At 37.8% G+C, this 16,607-nt stretch overlaps 1 protein-coding gene across 3 annotated transcripts in view; it reads right to left on the bottom strand.

Annotated features, from left to right (window-relative positions):
* Positions 1 to 1,801: 1,801 nt before the first annotated feature.
* The window catches only part of CLVS2 (clavesin 2), a 78,608-nt gene continuing 63,802 nt past the window's right edge, over positions 1,802 to 16,607 (bottom strand). For 2 of the 3 annotated variants that reach the window (XM_049900123.1, XM_049900117.1), the window contains exons 5-6: positions 9,725 to 9,945; positions 1,802 to 2,331 (exon numbers count right to left, since the gene is read on the bottom strand). In XM_049900123.1, coding sequence (XP_049756080.1) covers positions 2,244 to 2,331; positions 9,725 to 9,945 — 309 coding nt within the window. In that variant the 3' untranslated portion in view covers positions 1,802 to 2,243. Of the gene's footprint in view, positions 2,332 to 3,579; positions 3,597 to 9,724; positions 9,946 to 16,607 lie in introns of all 3 variants that reach the window. The other variant, XM_049900130.1, reaches the window with a different exon arrangement.

Raw genomic sequence — 16,607 nt, 5'->3', positions numbered from 1 at the left:
AAATGTGGGATATGGAGATAGCGTGAATGGTACTTATAATTAGATTGGTATACATATAAAATATGCCTTTCTAGTTATTCCATGTGTGACACTACCTTTAAGGATAGTGGAAAGGAGCTGGCTATGCTGGTTGACATCTGAAGTTGGTAGAATTCTAAAAGTTGGCAATAAATGTTGCACATCAAGAGAAACTCCTGAAAATGAAAAGTCAACGGCCTTTCCGTACTTGGGTTGTTTCTATTCTATTCTAGTGCATCATATTGTCTAACACTGATTTATATAGTATATAAAGCACAAGGCTATAAAATGAATAGGCAAAAACCCAGAAAAACACCAACAGCTACAATACTTTTGAAGATGAGAATTGCTGTGGCTCTTTATCCTCAACTCATTCTAATCCCTGTGGTATTCATGGATAGAGCAGAGTACCTGACCTTGGTCATTATTTTTCTGCTTTTGATTGGAGATTGGCAATCTTAAGGTATCATTCATTCATATTAACTGATATATTTTTACAAACACTAGACAGTCCACTTGTACATGCAGATTGAGGTACTGATCTTGTTTTTAAGATTTTTGGCTGTAGAATTATAATTAGAATTTTTGAAACTTCTGGCTAAAAAGTACGTAAAGTCTTCTACACACCCTTACGTCTGTTGGTTTCTAACAGTTCCTTGAGCTATTTTTCTCTGAAAAGAATATTTTAATGGTAACTTTTCAATTTCAAATTTTATCACTCTGAAAAGGTGGTAAAAATCTTGCTTTTTCACATTGGAATTTGAAGTTTGATATGATTTTAAGTTTTGCCATAATTGAAGAGTTTTTATGAAATAAGTTTAAATAACATAAGGATTTCAAACCTGGATTTAAATTATAATATGCTATCTCAGATGCTCTCAGATGCTTTCATTATGTCTCCTGAATGCAATTTGTTCACTCAATTCTTTCTGAAAAGAAAATGTGTCCAGATAGGATTACCAGGATAATAGAAAATAAACTTTAATTCAGAAAAAAAAAAAAAAACTATTTTACTCTTGGTCACTAAATATTGAGATCTGTTGCTTCTTTGAGGAATAAAAAAAAAAAAAATTCACCAAAATGGAACAGATTCAAGATTGCATTACAAATTAAATTAGAGTGCCCTTAAATAGGTTCACTGCAAGTCTGTTTCACTATACCTCATTTTCATTAACTTAGTGGAAGTGGTTTTCCAGAGTTAGCATCTCATCAATAATCTATAACATCTCTAAGACAATTGAATATGTATGTTTTATTTTTATAAGCCTGTCACATCAAGGATTCTTTAGAGCTCAATAAAAATATATATGTGTGTGTGAATATATATTTTCCAACCAATGCACAAGAATCAGAAATTAGTCTCTTATCTGTAAGTGGCAAATTTTACGTTCAAAACTAGCTGTCAAAACCTATTCACGAATGAGTTCTCTTTCTCCTGGTAGAAGAGTTTTTTGGGAGAAATTCTTAAAGTACATCAGACAGAGATACAAAGGGGTCTTGAATAAAGGGCACATTGTGAATACAGCAGTTTGAAAAGAATTTCACACCTTAATTGGGGGGGACTTATCTTTTTGCAAGACTCCCGGACTTAAACAACACTGAAGAGTTCAAGTGTTCATTTTACCAGCTCATCTGCCATTCCTTGTCTCTAAAATGCAAGGCCAGTAATAGCTGATAGGACACATTTCCTGTGAAATGAAAATCACTAGACAGGAAATACATTTATCATAATAATTTCCTAGAATCATCTAGTTCCCTGTGTCCATTAAAAGAACGTCTGAATACTGACAGAGTTTCAGAGAAGAACAATGAAACAATCACTATAATATCTGATATATGGCTTCATAGGAACCAGGGCTACACTTCATTCACTTTGATCTTTTATGTGTCTTTTCTCTTTTTTGTTATAGTTCATATCGCTGGCATGGACTCATGAGCCAATCTTTTCCAAATTAGGTTACTACCAAAATTTACAAAGTTGACATGAAGATTACATTGTATTTACAAAGAACTTGGCACTTAACAGAATAAATTATTGACTTTTTTTTTTAAATCCATCTCAGGGCACCCATGGTTCAGGCAAATGGGAAAGCCTGACACCTTATTATATATTATGCTACATTAACATGAATAAATAGGTTTCCAGCTGGTAAATCTTCCACAGTGCTGTCCTTGTTGCTGAAAACTAGTACCTTCCATTTCTAATCCATATGGAGTGCAGAGTATCAGTCCAGAGAGAGCAAAGGTTGCATGTTTTCTTCCTCGTTTTTATCCATGCGTTTTAGTACTGTAGGATCCACTACTGACTGGGATCTGCAAAGGATAAAGCCAATGTCAGAGAGTTATTACCAAATAATCACTCTTGACATTCTCTTCTCTGTCTTTTCTTCATTATTACTCTCCCTTGGATGCGGGATTATCTTCCCCTACATCAAGGAATTTATGAATTGAGAATACTGCACATTCAGAGAGAGAAACACTTATGGGGGTGTTTTACATAAGAGTAAGGAAACAATCCTTTCTGGCCTCTAAATAAAATAGTGAACAGCAAAGGACTCTAAATAGACCATAACAGGTTTAAGTGCTCCTCTTCACCATGGAACAGGATTCTTTGAGATACTGAATTCCTAATAAGAGGACAAATGTGTCCCCCCTTACAAGAAAAAAAAAAAATCTCCAAATGGAGAAAATATTGCAACAAAATCATTGTTATGAGAAAACAGAAATAATAGGAGACTTGATTTCTTTCTTAAAGGGCTCTACAGAACAAATTCAATATAAATGCCCATTTTTCTCTAACCATCATTTTATATTTGAATGATCACATTACAAAAAAATCCAAAGTTGAATGTGATTTTTGTTAAATTTCTAACTAGGACATCCAAATAAAATCAATCACTTAAAGCACAATAAAAATTAAAAAAGAAATAGAAAAAAATCAATCTTAATTTGAAAGTTTCATAAAATGTTTGAAGTCTCTTAAAAGAGTAAGATTCCCTCTTCTTCAGGCAGCAACACCTTATAATTAAGAAAGCAAATAATTTGAAACCCTCTTACACATTCCCTTGATAGCAGGTGGGGATCATATCTCAATTCATCATTAGGAAACAACATGAAACCAAGAAGGAGGAAAGTCAATGAGACATGCTACTGTTGTGGCAGGAAACTACCGTCTTAATAGCTGTAGCATTAAGGAAGCAGCTGCCCTTTTAAAATTCTTCTCAGTAATGAATTTTTCCCCTGCTGCTGCATTCCAGCCAATAGGCTATAGCTGTGGCAATATGCCTCTTAGCAGACCTCATTAACTTTCAAAAAGAAAGACTATAAGCTAACATACAACTGCACATGCTAATGAAAAAGAACAGCAACAGAACTAATTATTAAAGCAAAAATAATTACAGGGTTAACTGATAAACTGACTCCTTTATTTAAATAAGCTCAAGTTTGTTTCTAAGAAAAGGAATGAAAATGAAGGTGGGAGCATAAAAAAGGCACAGGTTTTATTTCCTAAGTCATTTTCACGAATTTATCTCAATATTAAATAGGTAATTAGATGCCTACCTCAGAAAGGTGACTGACTAGAGCAGAGTCAGAGAAAGAGAGAGATGGAGGAAAGGAAGAGAAGGAGGACAAGGAGGAGAACAAGGATGACAAGGAGAGAGAGAAGAGAGATTTTGCATCACTTTAAGTGCAACAAACATAATTATCTTAGGAAAAAGTACATGAATAAATAGATTTATATTTTAAGGAAGTGCATAACTGCACAAAATACTTAGTGAACAGATCTTTATTTATTTATTTTCAATAAGATTCACCTAAGAAAATTAGTTTCCCAAGCTGAATCCATGCTAAAATAGAGAGAGGTTTATTCAAAGTTCCAGACTAAAGAATTAGCCTGACAACTGGTACCCACTAAACTGTAAGCTCCGTGAGCAGGGATTCTCTGTCAGTGTCTCTCCTTACTGTAAACACAATGTGTATCACAGGGTCTAGTAAACAACAGGATCTCAGTATGCAAGTCTATATCTAAATACTTAACTTCCATCCAATAAATAATTTCTATACTGAAAGAACTTTAATATTAAGCATTGGGAGTGAAAAGTAATGAGGACAATGGAGAAAGCAATTCTCTGCAGAAATATATACGAAATGTCGAGGTATATAATAATAACATTCAATAAGTATACATCAAAGCTCTTCAGACAGCACAAGATACACAATTTAAGGATTTGCTCTAGTATTTTATTAAAGTGTGCGCACGTACACGCACACACACACTCATTTAAGTCCTTTGACTATTTCTTAAAAAATATTATTAGAAACTATGTGAATTTTAACAAAACATTTTAAATAACAGAGCACTATTCAACCTGGGATTGAATTCTTAGTTTGCTTTTATCATATACTACAGATATCAGCATTGTCAGGCGATGAATGTTGATTAGATATGTAGACCATTCCTTAATAAAACAAGCCAGGTAGAAATAGTCTCAAATTAAGGTTTTTTGGTATTTACTTGAACTAAATGTACTGTCATGCGAGTCCAGATTTTTTTTTTTTAATCTCTTATACTACAGAACAGGATTATTTCTGCAGGGTCCCCACTGTTAATGAATTGGTCTGTTCTAGATGCAATAGCGGGAGGTGTTAATACATGTCAGCAGTCTCCATGCAGGCCCTACTGTCTGTGCAATGAATAATATTCTTTCCTGAAAACCAATAATTTAAGGTTAGTTATCACTATTAGTTTATTCATTTATTATACATCTACAATATTCTGTTACACTATAGTGGCTAAGAGACCAGATTTTGGACAGAGCTGGATTCCATTTTTGGTTCTGCTATTTACTAGCCCTGGGACCCTGGGAAGGTGAAAACTTCCTAGCATTTTGCTTCTTTATCTGTAAAATGAAAAAAATAACACATCATACAGATGTAGTGAGAATCAAATGCAATACTGTGTTATAAAGCCCAGCACAAATTCTGACACAAGGCAATTGGGAGTGGTTGGGGAAACAGACTGTGGAAAATCACTGCTTATGTTCCAATATTGGCATTGGTACTCTGTAGCTATGTGTCCTGGTGTCTTCAAAATAAAATGGAGATAGTACTACTTACCTTCTCTGTGTCCTGGAATCTTCATAAATAAAATGGAGATAGTACTACTTCATTAGATGTTTTGAGAAGCAAATGAGTCAATATGTACAAAGCACTTAGAGTAGTGTTCGGCATATAGTAACAATAAACATTTAATATTATTCAATAAAATCAGAAGGTCATATCACCATAGCAATGTTAGTATTGTTGTTCATTGCTGCTGTTATGTGCCAGGAACTATCCTGGGCACTGGAGATATGACGGAAGACTCCCAGCATCTGGAGAACTTTGTCTCTTTTCACTTAATTATATCATCCCTCTACAAATTTACACAAAGGGTCAAGTTCTTCAAGTAAAACTTGCCCAAAAGAAAAATTACCCACACCTCTTTGCTGGAGAAATGATTTCTCAATCTATGCATAATATAAAACATAAAAGGAAATGGGGAGCAGGGTAGAACCTAAAACAATCTTCTCCCATCCTCCATCCTTGGGAGATGCCATTCCCTGACAGAGAAGAGAATCAAGTGAAACAACTCTCTTAATCTTTTCCTTCAGGACGTTTCAAATACAACCATAAAAACTTCATATGATACAAATCCTACACCAAACAAAGGATGTCTGAACTCCTAATCAGCCCATGTCAGGGGAAGCAAGAACCTCAGAGTTGGAGAAGTCGGTGTGTGTGCATCAACCCTGTAGGGGAGTACTGGCCTAATTAATTGGAGAAGAGAATTCTGATCCAAAAAAGACTTTCAAAGGTGTATACACTGAGCCAAATCTAACAAGTGTTAATCAATTAAAGTAATGTGCTTGGAGCAAAAAGCTAAACAAAGAAATAGAGACTCAGGAAGACATGGATTTATATGTAAAAGAGACTCAATAGTTTTAGGGTGTTCAATATGAATCAGCAATGTGCTTTGGCTGCCTGAACAGTAACAGTGACAACAACAACAGGAACCAAAAGAAACCAAGGAGGTCTATGCTCAAAGACAGAACTGAGGAACCTAAATGCAAGTAGTGATATGAGGGTCAGATGACATCTATTCAGTTATGAACACTGCAATTGAAAGGGGCCACTGACTGACTTCACAGCACTCCATTCATTCAACTGATATTTAATGAGCCTCGCCCAAGTGTCAGGCCCTATACGAGGCACGGGGATTAAGAGAATAGGATATGCAAAACCATGGTCTCCAAGAAGCTTCCATTTGGGGTAGGCAATAAAAAATGAAATAAGATCAGTCATTTCACAGACTGATAATGCTACGCAGAAAATAGAGAGGGGTGATTGATAGGCAGTGACTAGAATGGGTAGGCCAAAACCAAACCCACTGCCCTCGAGTCGATTCTGACTCATAGCGACCCTATAGGACAGACTAGGACTGTCTCCCCATAGAGTTTCCAAAGAGCGCCTGGTGGATTCGAACTGCTGACCTTCTGGTTAGCAGGTGTAGCTCTTAACCACTACACCACCAGGGTTTCCAAATGGGAAGATAGGTAGAGCTAATTAATACTTGATGGTTGATAAAGACCAAAGGACTGTTTGGAGAAGATGACTTTTGATAGGGGCCAGCCATTTGAAGATGCAAAAAGTAAGCATTCTAGCAGTGGTGAACCAATGCAAAAGCCCTTAAACAGTAATAAGTTGGAGAGGATGAAGAAGCAGAAAGTTGGCAATTGTGTTTTAGATATAGTAGAAGAGGAAGAGGGTGAGTTAGAAGGGGAAGGTAGGCAGGGTCAGAATACACAGCATCTTGTAAGCCATGATATGGAGTTGAATTTATTAACTGTATAATCAGCAGTCATTAGAGCTTTTAAAGCAAAGAAGTGCAATCATCTGATATGTCTTTTTTTTTTTTTAATTTTAGACCATCATTGGATAATAAATGTGAGACAGGGACAGGGTAAGAGTGGAGGGAAAGACACCAGCTTGGAGGTTGTCTTAGTTATCTACTGCTGCTATAACAGAAATACCACAAGTGGATGGCTTTAACAAAGAGAAATTTATTTCTTCACAGTAAAGAAGGCTAAAAGTTCAAATTCAGGGCGTCAGCTCCAGGGGAAGGCTTTCTCTGTTGGCCTTCTCATCAATGTGCCCCTGGACCAGGAGCTTCTCCTGCTTAGGGACCCCAGGTCCAAAGGACACGCTCTGTTCCTGGCACTGCTTTCTTGGTGGTATGAGGTCTCCAACTCTCTGCTTGGTTCCCTTTCCTTTTTATCTCTTGAGAGATAAAAGGTGGTGCAGACCACACCCCAGGGAAACTCCCTGGACATTGGATCAGGATGTGACCTGGGTAAGGGCGTTACAATCCTAACCTAATCCTCTTTAACATAAAATTACAATCATGAAATGAAGGACAGCCAAAAATACTGTGAATCACAGCCTAACCAAGTTGACACATATTTTGGGGGGACACAATTGAATCCATGTCAGAGGTGTTGGGGAAAGTGAAGGCGAGTAGGGTGCAACTGATGGTGGTGTGCCTGAGGCTGTAGGGGATACGGAGATAAATGAGCTCAAAGGAGGGGACGACAGTAGTAAACATGTCACACAAATAGTAGTTCAAAGAAGTTCACACTATTAGCTGACAAAGGAGAAGGCTATAGGGACACCTATCACAGCAGTCTCCAAATACTTGCATAGCTCAGCTCCAGAGTGAGGGAGCTCTGTACCATACTTCCATGGAAAGAAAATAGGGTTATATCAACAAGTACAGAAGACTCTATACATCATGGATTGCAACTCCTGTTCCACCATATACTATGTGATTTCGGGAATAAAATATTCCTGTTAAAAAGGGTTGCTGTGATGATTAACTAAATTAATGTAAAAACAAACAAACAAAAACAAAAGGTGCCCAGTGCCTGACTCCTGGTAAGAACTTAAAAAATAGTAGGTACGATTGTTACAACTATTATTATTTGGATTATTATTATTGTTATTAGAAGGAAGCCATTATTAAGCAGTTGCTTTTAACTATTTTGGAAACACTGGTGGCATTGTAGTGAAGAGCTATGGTTACTAACGAAAAGGTCAGCAGTTCAAATCCACCAGGTGCTCCTTGGAAACCCTATGGGGCAGTTCTACTCTGTCCTATAGGGTCACTATGAGTTGGAATAGACTCAAAGGCAATGGGTTTGGTTTTTTGGTTTAACTATTTTTGCTTTAGAAAACATCTTGATAGTTTGTTAAAATGCCTTCTCTCTAGAAAAATGCACAGAATATACTTATATTCACAGACATACACTTGCAACTTTGCATACAATTTTAAGAACTTAACAGAATCTCTTGAGAGTTCATCAAAAAACCCCTCATGTTAGGAGACCATGGGTCTCAAGTTAAGGGCTCCTGCTCTAAGAGAAGGGTGTCTAGTAGCCTAGGCTTGTTTCAAACATAAACTTGTTGATAGAGAAGTTGAAGAATGGAATGTGTATCTGGGCTTTCCCTTCTCTCTGACGAGTTGTGCAGCATCCTGGGCAAGGGAACTCATCAGACACACACTAACAACAGCAACATCATCAGCATCAGAAGCAGCCACAAAACAGAGGGCAGTTTCGAAGAACAGGGGTGCCAAGCCGTGCGTCAGAGCCATGATCAAAGATGGATGTTGCACGGTTTTCAGGAGAGTGTTTGGTATGACATGTGAGATGCCCTTGGGACTTCCCTGAGCTAGGTGAGAAGAAATTTGAGGGGGCTCTGGTTCCTGCATTTCTGTGGATGGAAAACAAATCATAAAAATAATATTTGTTAGTGTTAGTGAGGCTTGGAAATCCTGTAGATTAGACTTCTTGTTTGTTATAGAATCCAAATCCAGAACGAGAATGCAAACCAGGGACCAGTTATGCATTTGTGTATCTGACACCCCACCTCCATCACCGCTAGACTGAATGACACATTCCAATCTACACTGGATCCAAAACCACCTAAAAACTGCCGATTATAAAGCACTTGTTCAATAAATATGCATTTATTGAAAGAAAATAAGCATAAAAATAACCTGAGGATTAAAGCGGAGAGTCAGACTATGACTCACCAATGAATTTTATAAAGATTAAAGCTGTAAGGAAAGAGAACATTTTGCCCCAAGAATGGTCAGACATTTGAACAGACTTGGCAGAGATACTGAAAAGGGAACATAAGCTTTGAATGTAGTGCTTTGGATTGACCAGTGTGTGTGTGACAGAGAGAGAGTGCTCGCCATAAATCCCTTTCTTCAAAGAAAATCCTACACTGAAGTCCAAAAAATTGCTCAGATAAAAGCAGAGTTGTTATTACACTGGAGATGGGTACTTTTCTCTTCCCACTTGCTCTTCCAGAGGTGCCTACCAGAATCCTTGGCTCCTCAGGAAAAAGTTTGAAAAAAAACATGAGATTTGGTAATTTCTAAGGACTCTGCTAGATTGTAAATTTGGAACAACACTGACACGAGGTTACCTCAGATGACTTTATCACTGACTCATACTTCTTAGACATCATGGAGGTATAAAAAGCTTTAAAATCCCACCAAACATCAATTTCAGAAAAATATAAAACCTGGATTTAGACTCAGTATGCATCCCCCCCCCCATTCCACCCCCAGTGCATTTCCCAATGTATTCCAGTATACCTCTTCATAGACTTGGGAGAGAGCTCCTTTTCTACTTCCTTCACAGGCATGCTGTAGGAGTCCACGTTGTATTCACTGTCATCATCATACTCATGGTCTAGCAGCGTTCTTGCCCATGTGCCCATGTCATAAGGGGGCAGCATTCCTCCGAACTCAGAGGGCAGGATCTCAGGATGAATTAGTTGGTGTAGACTGTTCAGGTTGTTACCATGCAAAAATATCTAGAAATGCAAGAAAATGGGTGGGAGAAACACACAGAAAAGAATAAACACTATTCAGATGCTGGGAAAGAGGGATGAGGGTAGGAGCAAATACAAGATTTTCCCACATCCGTTAAAATATTTATGTTCTCATCCACTCTATGATACAGGCATGGCTGGTACTATTATTCTAATATTTCATATAAGAAAACTGAGGATCAAGGATTCTATGTAGTCTCTAGACAGTCAAGATACTCACTGGGTTAAAGGGCTGGAACCAGAAATTTAGTTTTCTGATTCATAATGAGGGGCATAAGGAGAAAAAGAGGTGCATGTTGATCTGTGCATCATGGTGGTATTAGTTGTGTAAACTTAATTATGTGCATAATAAATGCTGTTAAAACAGATCCTTCTCTTAAGAGACTCATCAATTACGGAGCTTATTCAAGTTGTTAAGCCCAAAACTGTTACCAGTATGGCTTTCTCTTTATCACCAATAAAAATAAAAATACTGTAACCACTAAATTACTGTTTTATAATTCAAAGTGTGTGGTATAAACAAAAGAAGGAAATTAGCATTGTCATCATGAAAGGTTGAGTGACGGGTCATGTCCCAAAGGACTTACGTTCTGTAATGTTGCCAGAATCTCCTCTACTAGAGATATCCTTGCTTATTGTCCAAATGGAAAATAGGATAGTAGATTTAAAATGTAAAACTATATTGGTATTATCAGCTATACAGAGCTTTTTTATCGTTGTATAAATATAGAAAACAAAACACTAGTCAATTCAACATTTTTCACCTATACATTCAGTGAGATGAATTATATCAATCATGCTTTACGAATGTCACCAATATCCTTTGTCAAATTTTCCATTCTCATAAACAAAAACTCAATGCTTCCTGAACAATAATTTCACATATTCCCCCTCCCAACCACCCGTGGTATCCACAGTTAAACCCTGATCTCTATATATTTACCTATCCTAGGTACTTCATACTAGTGAGATCATACAATATCTATCCTTTTGTGACTGACTTATTTCATTCAGCATTATGTTTTCAAGGGTCATCCATGTTGTGGCATGTATCAGGACTTAATTTTTCTTTATGGCAGAGCAATATTCCATTGTATGTATATGCCACATTTTGTTTATCCATTCATCTGTTGATGAGTATTTGGTTTGTTTCTACCTTTTGGCTATTGTGACTAGAGCTACAATGAACATCTGTGTATCTGTGTCTTCTTGTGTTGCTGCTTTCAAATCTCTTGGAAATATAGCTGAGAGTGGAATTGCTGGGTCATGTAGTAGCTGTTGGAGTCCTGGTGGCACAGTGGTTAAGAGCTATGGCTGCTATCCAAAAGGTTGGCAGGTCAAATCCACCAGCTGCTCTTTGGAAACCCTCTGGGATGGTTCTACGCTGTCCTATAGGGTCCCTTGAGTTGGAATCGACTCCATGGCAATGGGTTTAGGTTTTTTTTTTTTTTTTTGGTTTAGTAATAAGAGCATCTCCCAAGGTTTCCTTTTTTTTCTTTTGGTTTGAAGCCAATCTCTCATAATCCCCGAGAGCAGGGAAGAAGCACCTTGTGCAACATGCCACCAGTGCAGAAGCAGGAAGGTGTTCATTTTGTGCTGCTCCTGTGGGACTGAACCAGGTAATAGAAAGGTGAATTCAGCTCAACCTAGGGAAGAACTTTCTAACAATTAAAGATAGACATCCATAGGAGATGTCTGTGTGACAAGCTTATAAATTCCCTTTCACTCAAGACACCAAAACTGAAGAAAGAAAACACATGGGTGCCTAAACTGAGAGCTTGGACAAGCTGCCCTTTGACACCCTTGGCAGATCTAAATGTCCCTGACTTCCCTTACGCCTTGTCTGCTGTTAAAAAATGAAGGGCCAGGTTAAGGTGAAGCGTGCAGATAAATGTTTTGTTTAGGTCAATGCTCCCTTTTGTGAACACTTACCTAATGCACTTCATGTGCAGCTACCACCCATCTGTCAGTGGAGACTTGCTGAACAGATTTCGGGAGAGTGTCCAGGCTAAGATGGACTAGAAAAAAGGCCAGTAAAACCCTGTGGATCACAAGGGTCTGATCTGCAGCCGATCACTGGGATGGTGCAGGGCCAGGCAGTGTTTTGTTCTGGTGTGCATGAGGTCATAAAGTCGCTGTTGGAGCCCTGGTGGTGCAGTGGTTAAGAGCTATGGCTGCTAACCAAAAGGTCAGGAGTTCAAATCCACCAGTCACTCCTTGGAAACTCTTTGGGTCAGCTCTACTCTGTCCTATAGGGTCGCTATGAGTCGGAATTGACTCTACAGCAACAGGTGTGGTTTTTTGTGTTTTATGGCAGCTGTACATAGAGCTTTTATTTTTTTTAAGTGGAGAATTATTCAAGACACATACTCAAAATCAAGATTTATTTCCCCATAAACGGCTACTCTTTTCCTCTTCTCTCATTTCAATCTCAAAACTGCAGATCAGCCTCCTCTAGTAAGGCCTTGTTGCTATCTCAAATAAATTTATATAATATTAATTTAAGGACTATATGAGTGACTTAAAAATAATATCATACTTCAGGTTCAAGGTTTTATAATGCAAAGTGTGTGATGTAAATAAAAGAAGTTGATGAACAGACAAATACATTTGTCTTTGCTTTTTATAACTTTAGAATCTACTCAAATAAATGTATATAAAAAAAATAATCTACAACACCAAATGCAACAAGAGGGATGGGAGCCACCAATCAAAAAGTAGTTTTGACAAATTCTGGAAGAGTAAAAACAGATGAGACCAGTTCACTGGCCAAAATAAGTGGAGAAAATGACTGCCTGGAAAACAGGGCAGGAAGATGCCAGTCTGCTCCACAGAACATCATGGGCTCTAAGCTCAGAATGGGCAAGTTGCAGGGAGCAGTGGGGTTGAAAAGTGGGAGGTGGATTCAAGGCCTATGTACTTCACAGTTGCACACTCGACACCTCTATCAACCTTCCTGCCCTTATTTGCAGAGCGCAACAGCCAGAATTTATACCCAGGAAAATATACACCACACCACACACACACACACACACACAACTAACATACATCTCAGGTCTCTTCTCATAAGAAATGAAAAGAATTACCTTGGAAAAGTTAAGTTCTAGTAGTTAAAACCCTTATTTTATTAGGTACATAACCTTTATTTTACCAGATGTATTTCTTCATGTTGGAAACCTTCCCCATCAAGTGATGTGAGGATTATGGTAATAAACCCTGAGCGAAGGAAATGTAATCCTAGCACACCACATCCTGTCTCTTCTGTAACATTCTACTACTTCCTTCCTCAGTATCACTTTCAACTTATGGCTTTGCTTCCTCTTTCACGGACAAAACAGAGCAGCCAGATGAGACCCACCCACCAGCATCTGTGTTCATTTGCTTTGCCTTTGCTTCTAGTAAAATGGAAAGATAAACCCCACAAACGACAACCTCTCCACCTGTGCACTAGAATCCACTCTCTCTCCTACTCAGTTATATTTCTCAAGCAATTCTATCTTTCATGTTCTATTTTCTGCTCTCTGCTAGATCTTCCCCATCAGAGAACAAACACTGACACCACTCCCCACCCCATACACACATATAAAACCTTCCTTGGACCTACTTTTACCTCCAGCTGTTATCCTATTTCTCTTCTTTCCTTCCGAGCAAAAATCATCAAAAGAGTTGTCTATAGTTACTGTTCAAATATTCCTTTTCCATTTTTCCTAAATCTAATCCAAACAAACTTTGCCCTCACCTCAGCACAAAACTGTTCTTGTCTAAATCCTCCTCTTGCTAAATGGAGTGTTCCATTCTTAATTCTCATTTTTCTTGAACTCTCAGTAGCACTGAATACAGAAGATGACTGTCCTCATAGAAACATTTTCTATAACTGGCTTCCAAGATATTACAGACTCTTATTTCTCTCCTACCTTGCTAAGATTCTTCTTTTCAGTCTCTTTTGCTGCTTATTCCGCATCACCCCAACAGCTTAATTTTGGAGGGCTTCAGGCCTCAGTTCTTGGATTTAATTCCCTTCTCTAGCCATACTCACACCTTGGTAACTTTACTCAGTCTCGTGGATTTAAATAGTGTCTATATACACTGACAAATTTATAGCTTGAATCTAGAACTCTTACTTAAACTCTATATTGATATTTGCACACTCTTTTTGACATCTCCCTTTAAATGTTCAATTGGCACTTCACACTCAATGTGTCCAAAACTGAACTCTCAATCTTACTCCCAAAGTCTCCTCCTCCATATCCCCAGCATCAGTTAATGGTTTCACTACCTTCCAGCTTCTCAGGCCAAAAACCTTGGAGTCATCCTTAACTCCTGTCATGCTCTAACTTTTCAGCAAATTAGATGTATCAGATAAGGATGTATTTGATAAGGCAGTTAGATTGTAATTAGCCAACTGTTGAATTTTTGCTTTTATATGGTTCTTTGTTTTGTGGAATCCTTTATTAAAATTTTACAGTTGTTTTCTTCTTATATTTTTTTCTTTTCTACCATTTCATGGAGAAATCCCGGTCTTCTTCAACTCCTTTGTCTTAGAATACTTTATGATTCTAAGAATTATCCTGAATGATATTACTGTTTTTGACATTTATTTTCCTACATTGTTCCATTAAAGAGGTTATGCTAGGAGACCTGGAGTGGAACACAAAGAGCGGGATACTTTTGAGAATTGGCAAGGAGTAGAAGAGAGGGCCTGCTATATTGAGGCAGAAGTGGAAATTTGCAGCAGTTAATAGAAAAACCTGCTCCCTGGCAATCCCTTGGGGAGTGGCAAGACCACCACCATGGGCTAGATGAAGAATACACTGATGGTGGGTTAGAGCCTAGCCTTTGGGTTCCAGCTTCAGAAAAGATGTCCTTTTTTCACAGAGAGTTTGGGAGCAGAAGGAGACCTTACTTCAAGAAACTATGACTGTCTTGAAAAAAAGAGGATGTTTGAAGTCATCGCTGATGGACTGGAAGCTTAGCTCAGCATAGAAGATTTAAGGTGCTGAAGAAGGAGTCCCTATAATGCCAAAGGGGAGATTTCCCACCAACCCTGTGTTTTGGAGACTCAAAGTCAGATTTAACTTAAGAAAATGAAGAATCACACATTTCTTGCATACCTGAATTTGTGGACAAAGATTTACTGAATACAGTAGATTTTCTTTTACCAGTCTTTCAGAATATAGATTTCTAGCATCTGAAGTATAAGGTATTTGAGTAATAATGTGACACTGAATCACTTAGAACACTGGTACAGAAATATAATGGAAAGAATGGAAATATAATGGTTTTGCTTTGGGAATTGATTTGTGTAAATGGAAACTAAAGACTTTTTTAACGTACAATTACATTTTCATACGAAAATTTCCAGGTCATATAATTTTAATTAAAATAGTGACGTTCAGATATCTTCCTTCTGTCTGGAATAATTCCAGCAATGCATCTTTCTAGGCATTGTCAAAATTATCAAATTCAACCAAAGAATTGTCAAAAGAAGTGCATTACTATTTTTCTAGACGTAATCTTTATCATCCTTATCATTGTTTTTTCAACAAAGCTTTAAAAAAAAGTTGCCTCTGAGTCTTTTCTGACTCATGGAGACCCCATGTATGTATGTCAGAGTAGGATGTAGCAAATAAGAACATGCCAGATCCACAGGGTTTTCAGTCGCTGATTTTTTCAGAAGTAGATCACCAGGCCTTTCTTCCAAGGTGCCTCTACGTAGACTCAATCCTCCAACATTTCAGTTAGAAGTTGAGTATGCTAACAGTTTGCACCCAGCGAGAGACTGCCAGCGGTGCATAAGCATGTCAGAATCACATCACATCACGGCATCCCTGTACTCAAAGCCCTTCAAGGACTTCCCATCTAACTCTGACTGAAATCCCAGATCCTTGCAACAGTGTACAGGCCCTCTATGATCTAGCCCACCACATTCCCTCCCCATCTTGTCCCCATTACCCTTCCCCATAGCTCACTCATTGCAGCTACACTGGCTTCCTTGATGTTGGTCAGGTATACACCAGGGTGCCCCTACCCAAGGACCTCTGCCTTTGCTATTCCTTCTGCCAGGAACTCCCTCTATATGCACATATCCAACTCTGCTATCTTTTAGCTGTGATCCTGAGGAAATTACTTAACCTTCTGTGCTTCATTTTCCCATCTATAAAATGAGAAAAATAACAATTCCTACCCCAAAACACTTTTGTAAGAATAAAATGAGTTAACATATATAAAATGCTTAGCACAGTGTGAATTCTAGAGTGAATACTACACAAGCACTTGCTAGTATAATTTGTCCTAAAAGCCCCAGCAGGTGTTTTGGATCACCTGCTCACCCCTTCATAAAACAAAGTTTGAAAGTGCTATTTGTGAGGTACTTCAATGCATTTTCAGAACTCTAAAACATGAATTAATTTTACTCTCAGTGGTAAAAATAATTCCTAATATAAATTGGTTATTTACAGAATTCTTCTCTCTAAACCACTGGAATGTTCTCAACAAATTCATGTAAGATAAAATTTCTGTCCACTAATATTTGATATGGATACATAATAAAAGTTACACTTTCAAACCACAAGGAGGCTTCTACGAACAAGGTTTCCACAACACTGAAATACGTGAGGTGTCCCCTCAGTCACTGAGAAACATGA

Source organism: Elephas maximus, chromosome 1, assembly GCF_024166365.1.
Source record: "Elephas maximus indicus isolate mEleMax1 chromosome 1, mEleMax1 primary haplotype, whole genome shotgun sequence".
Classification (NCBI taxonomy): Eukaryota; Metazoa; Chordata; class Mammalia; order Proboscidea; family Elephantidae; genus Elephas; species Elephas maximus.
This window is presented reverse-complemented; position numbering and strand designations above follow the sequence as displayed.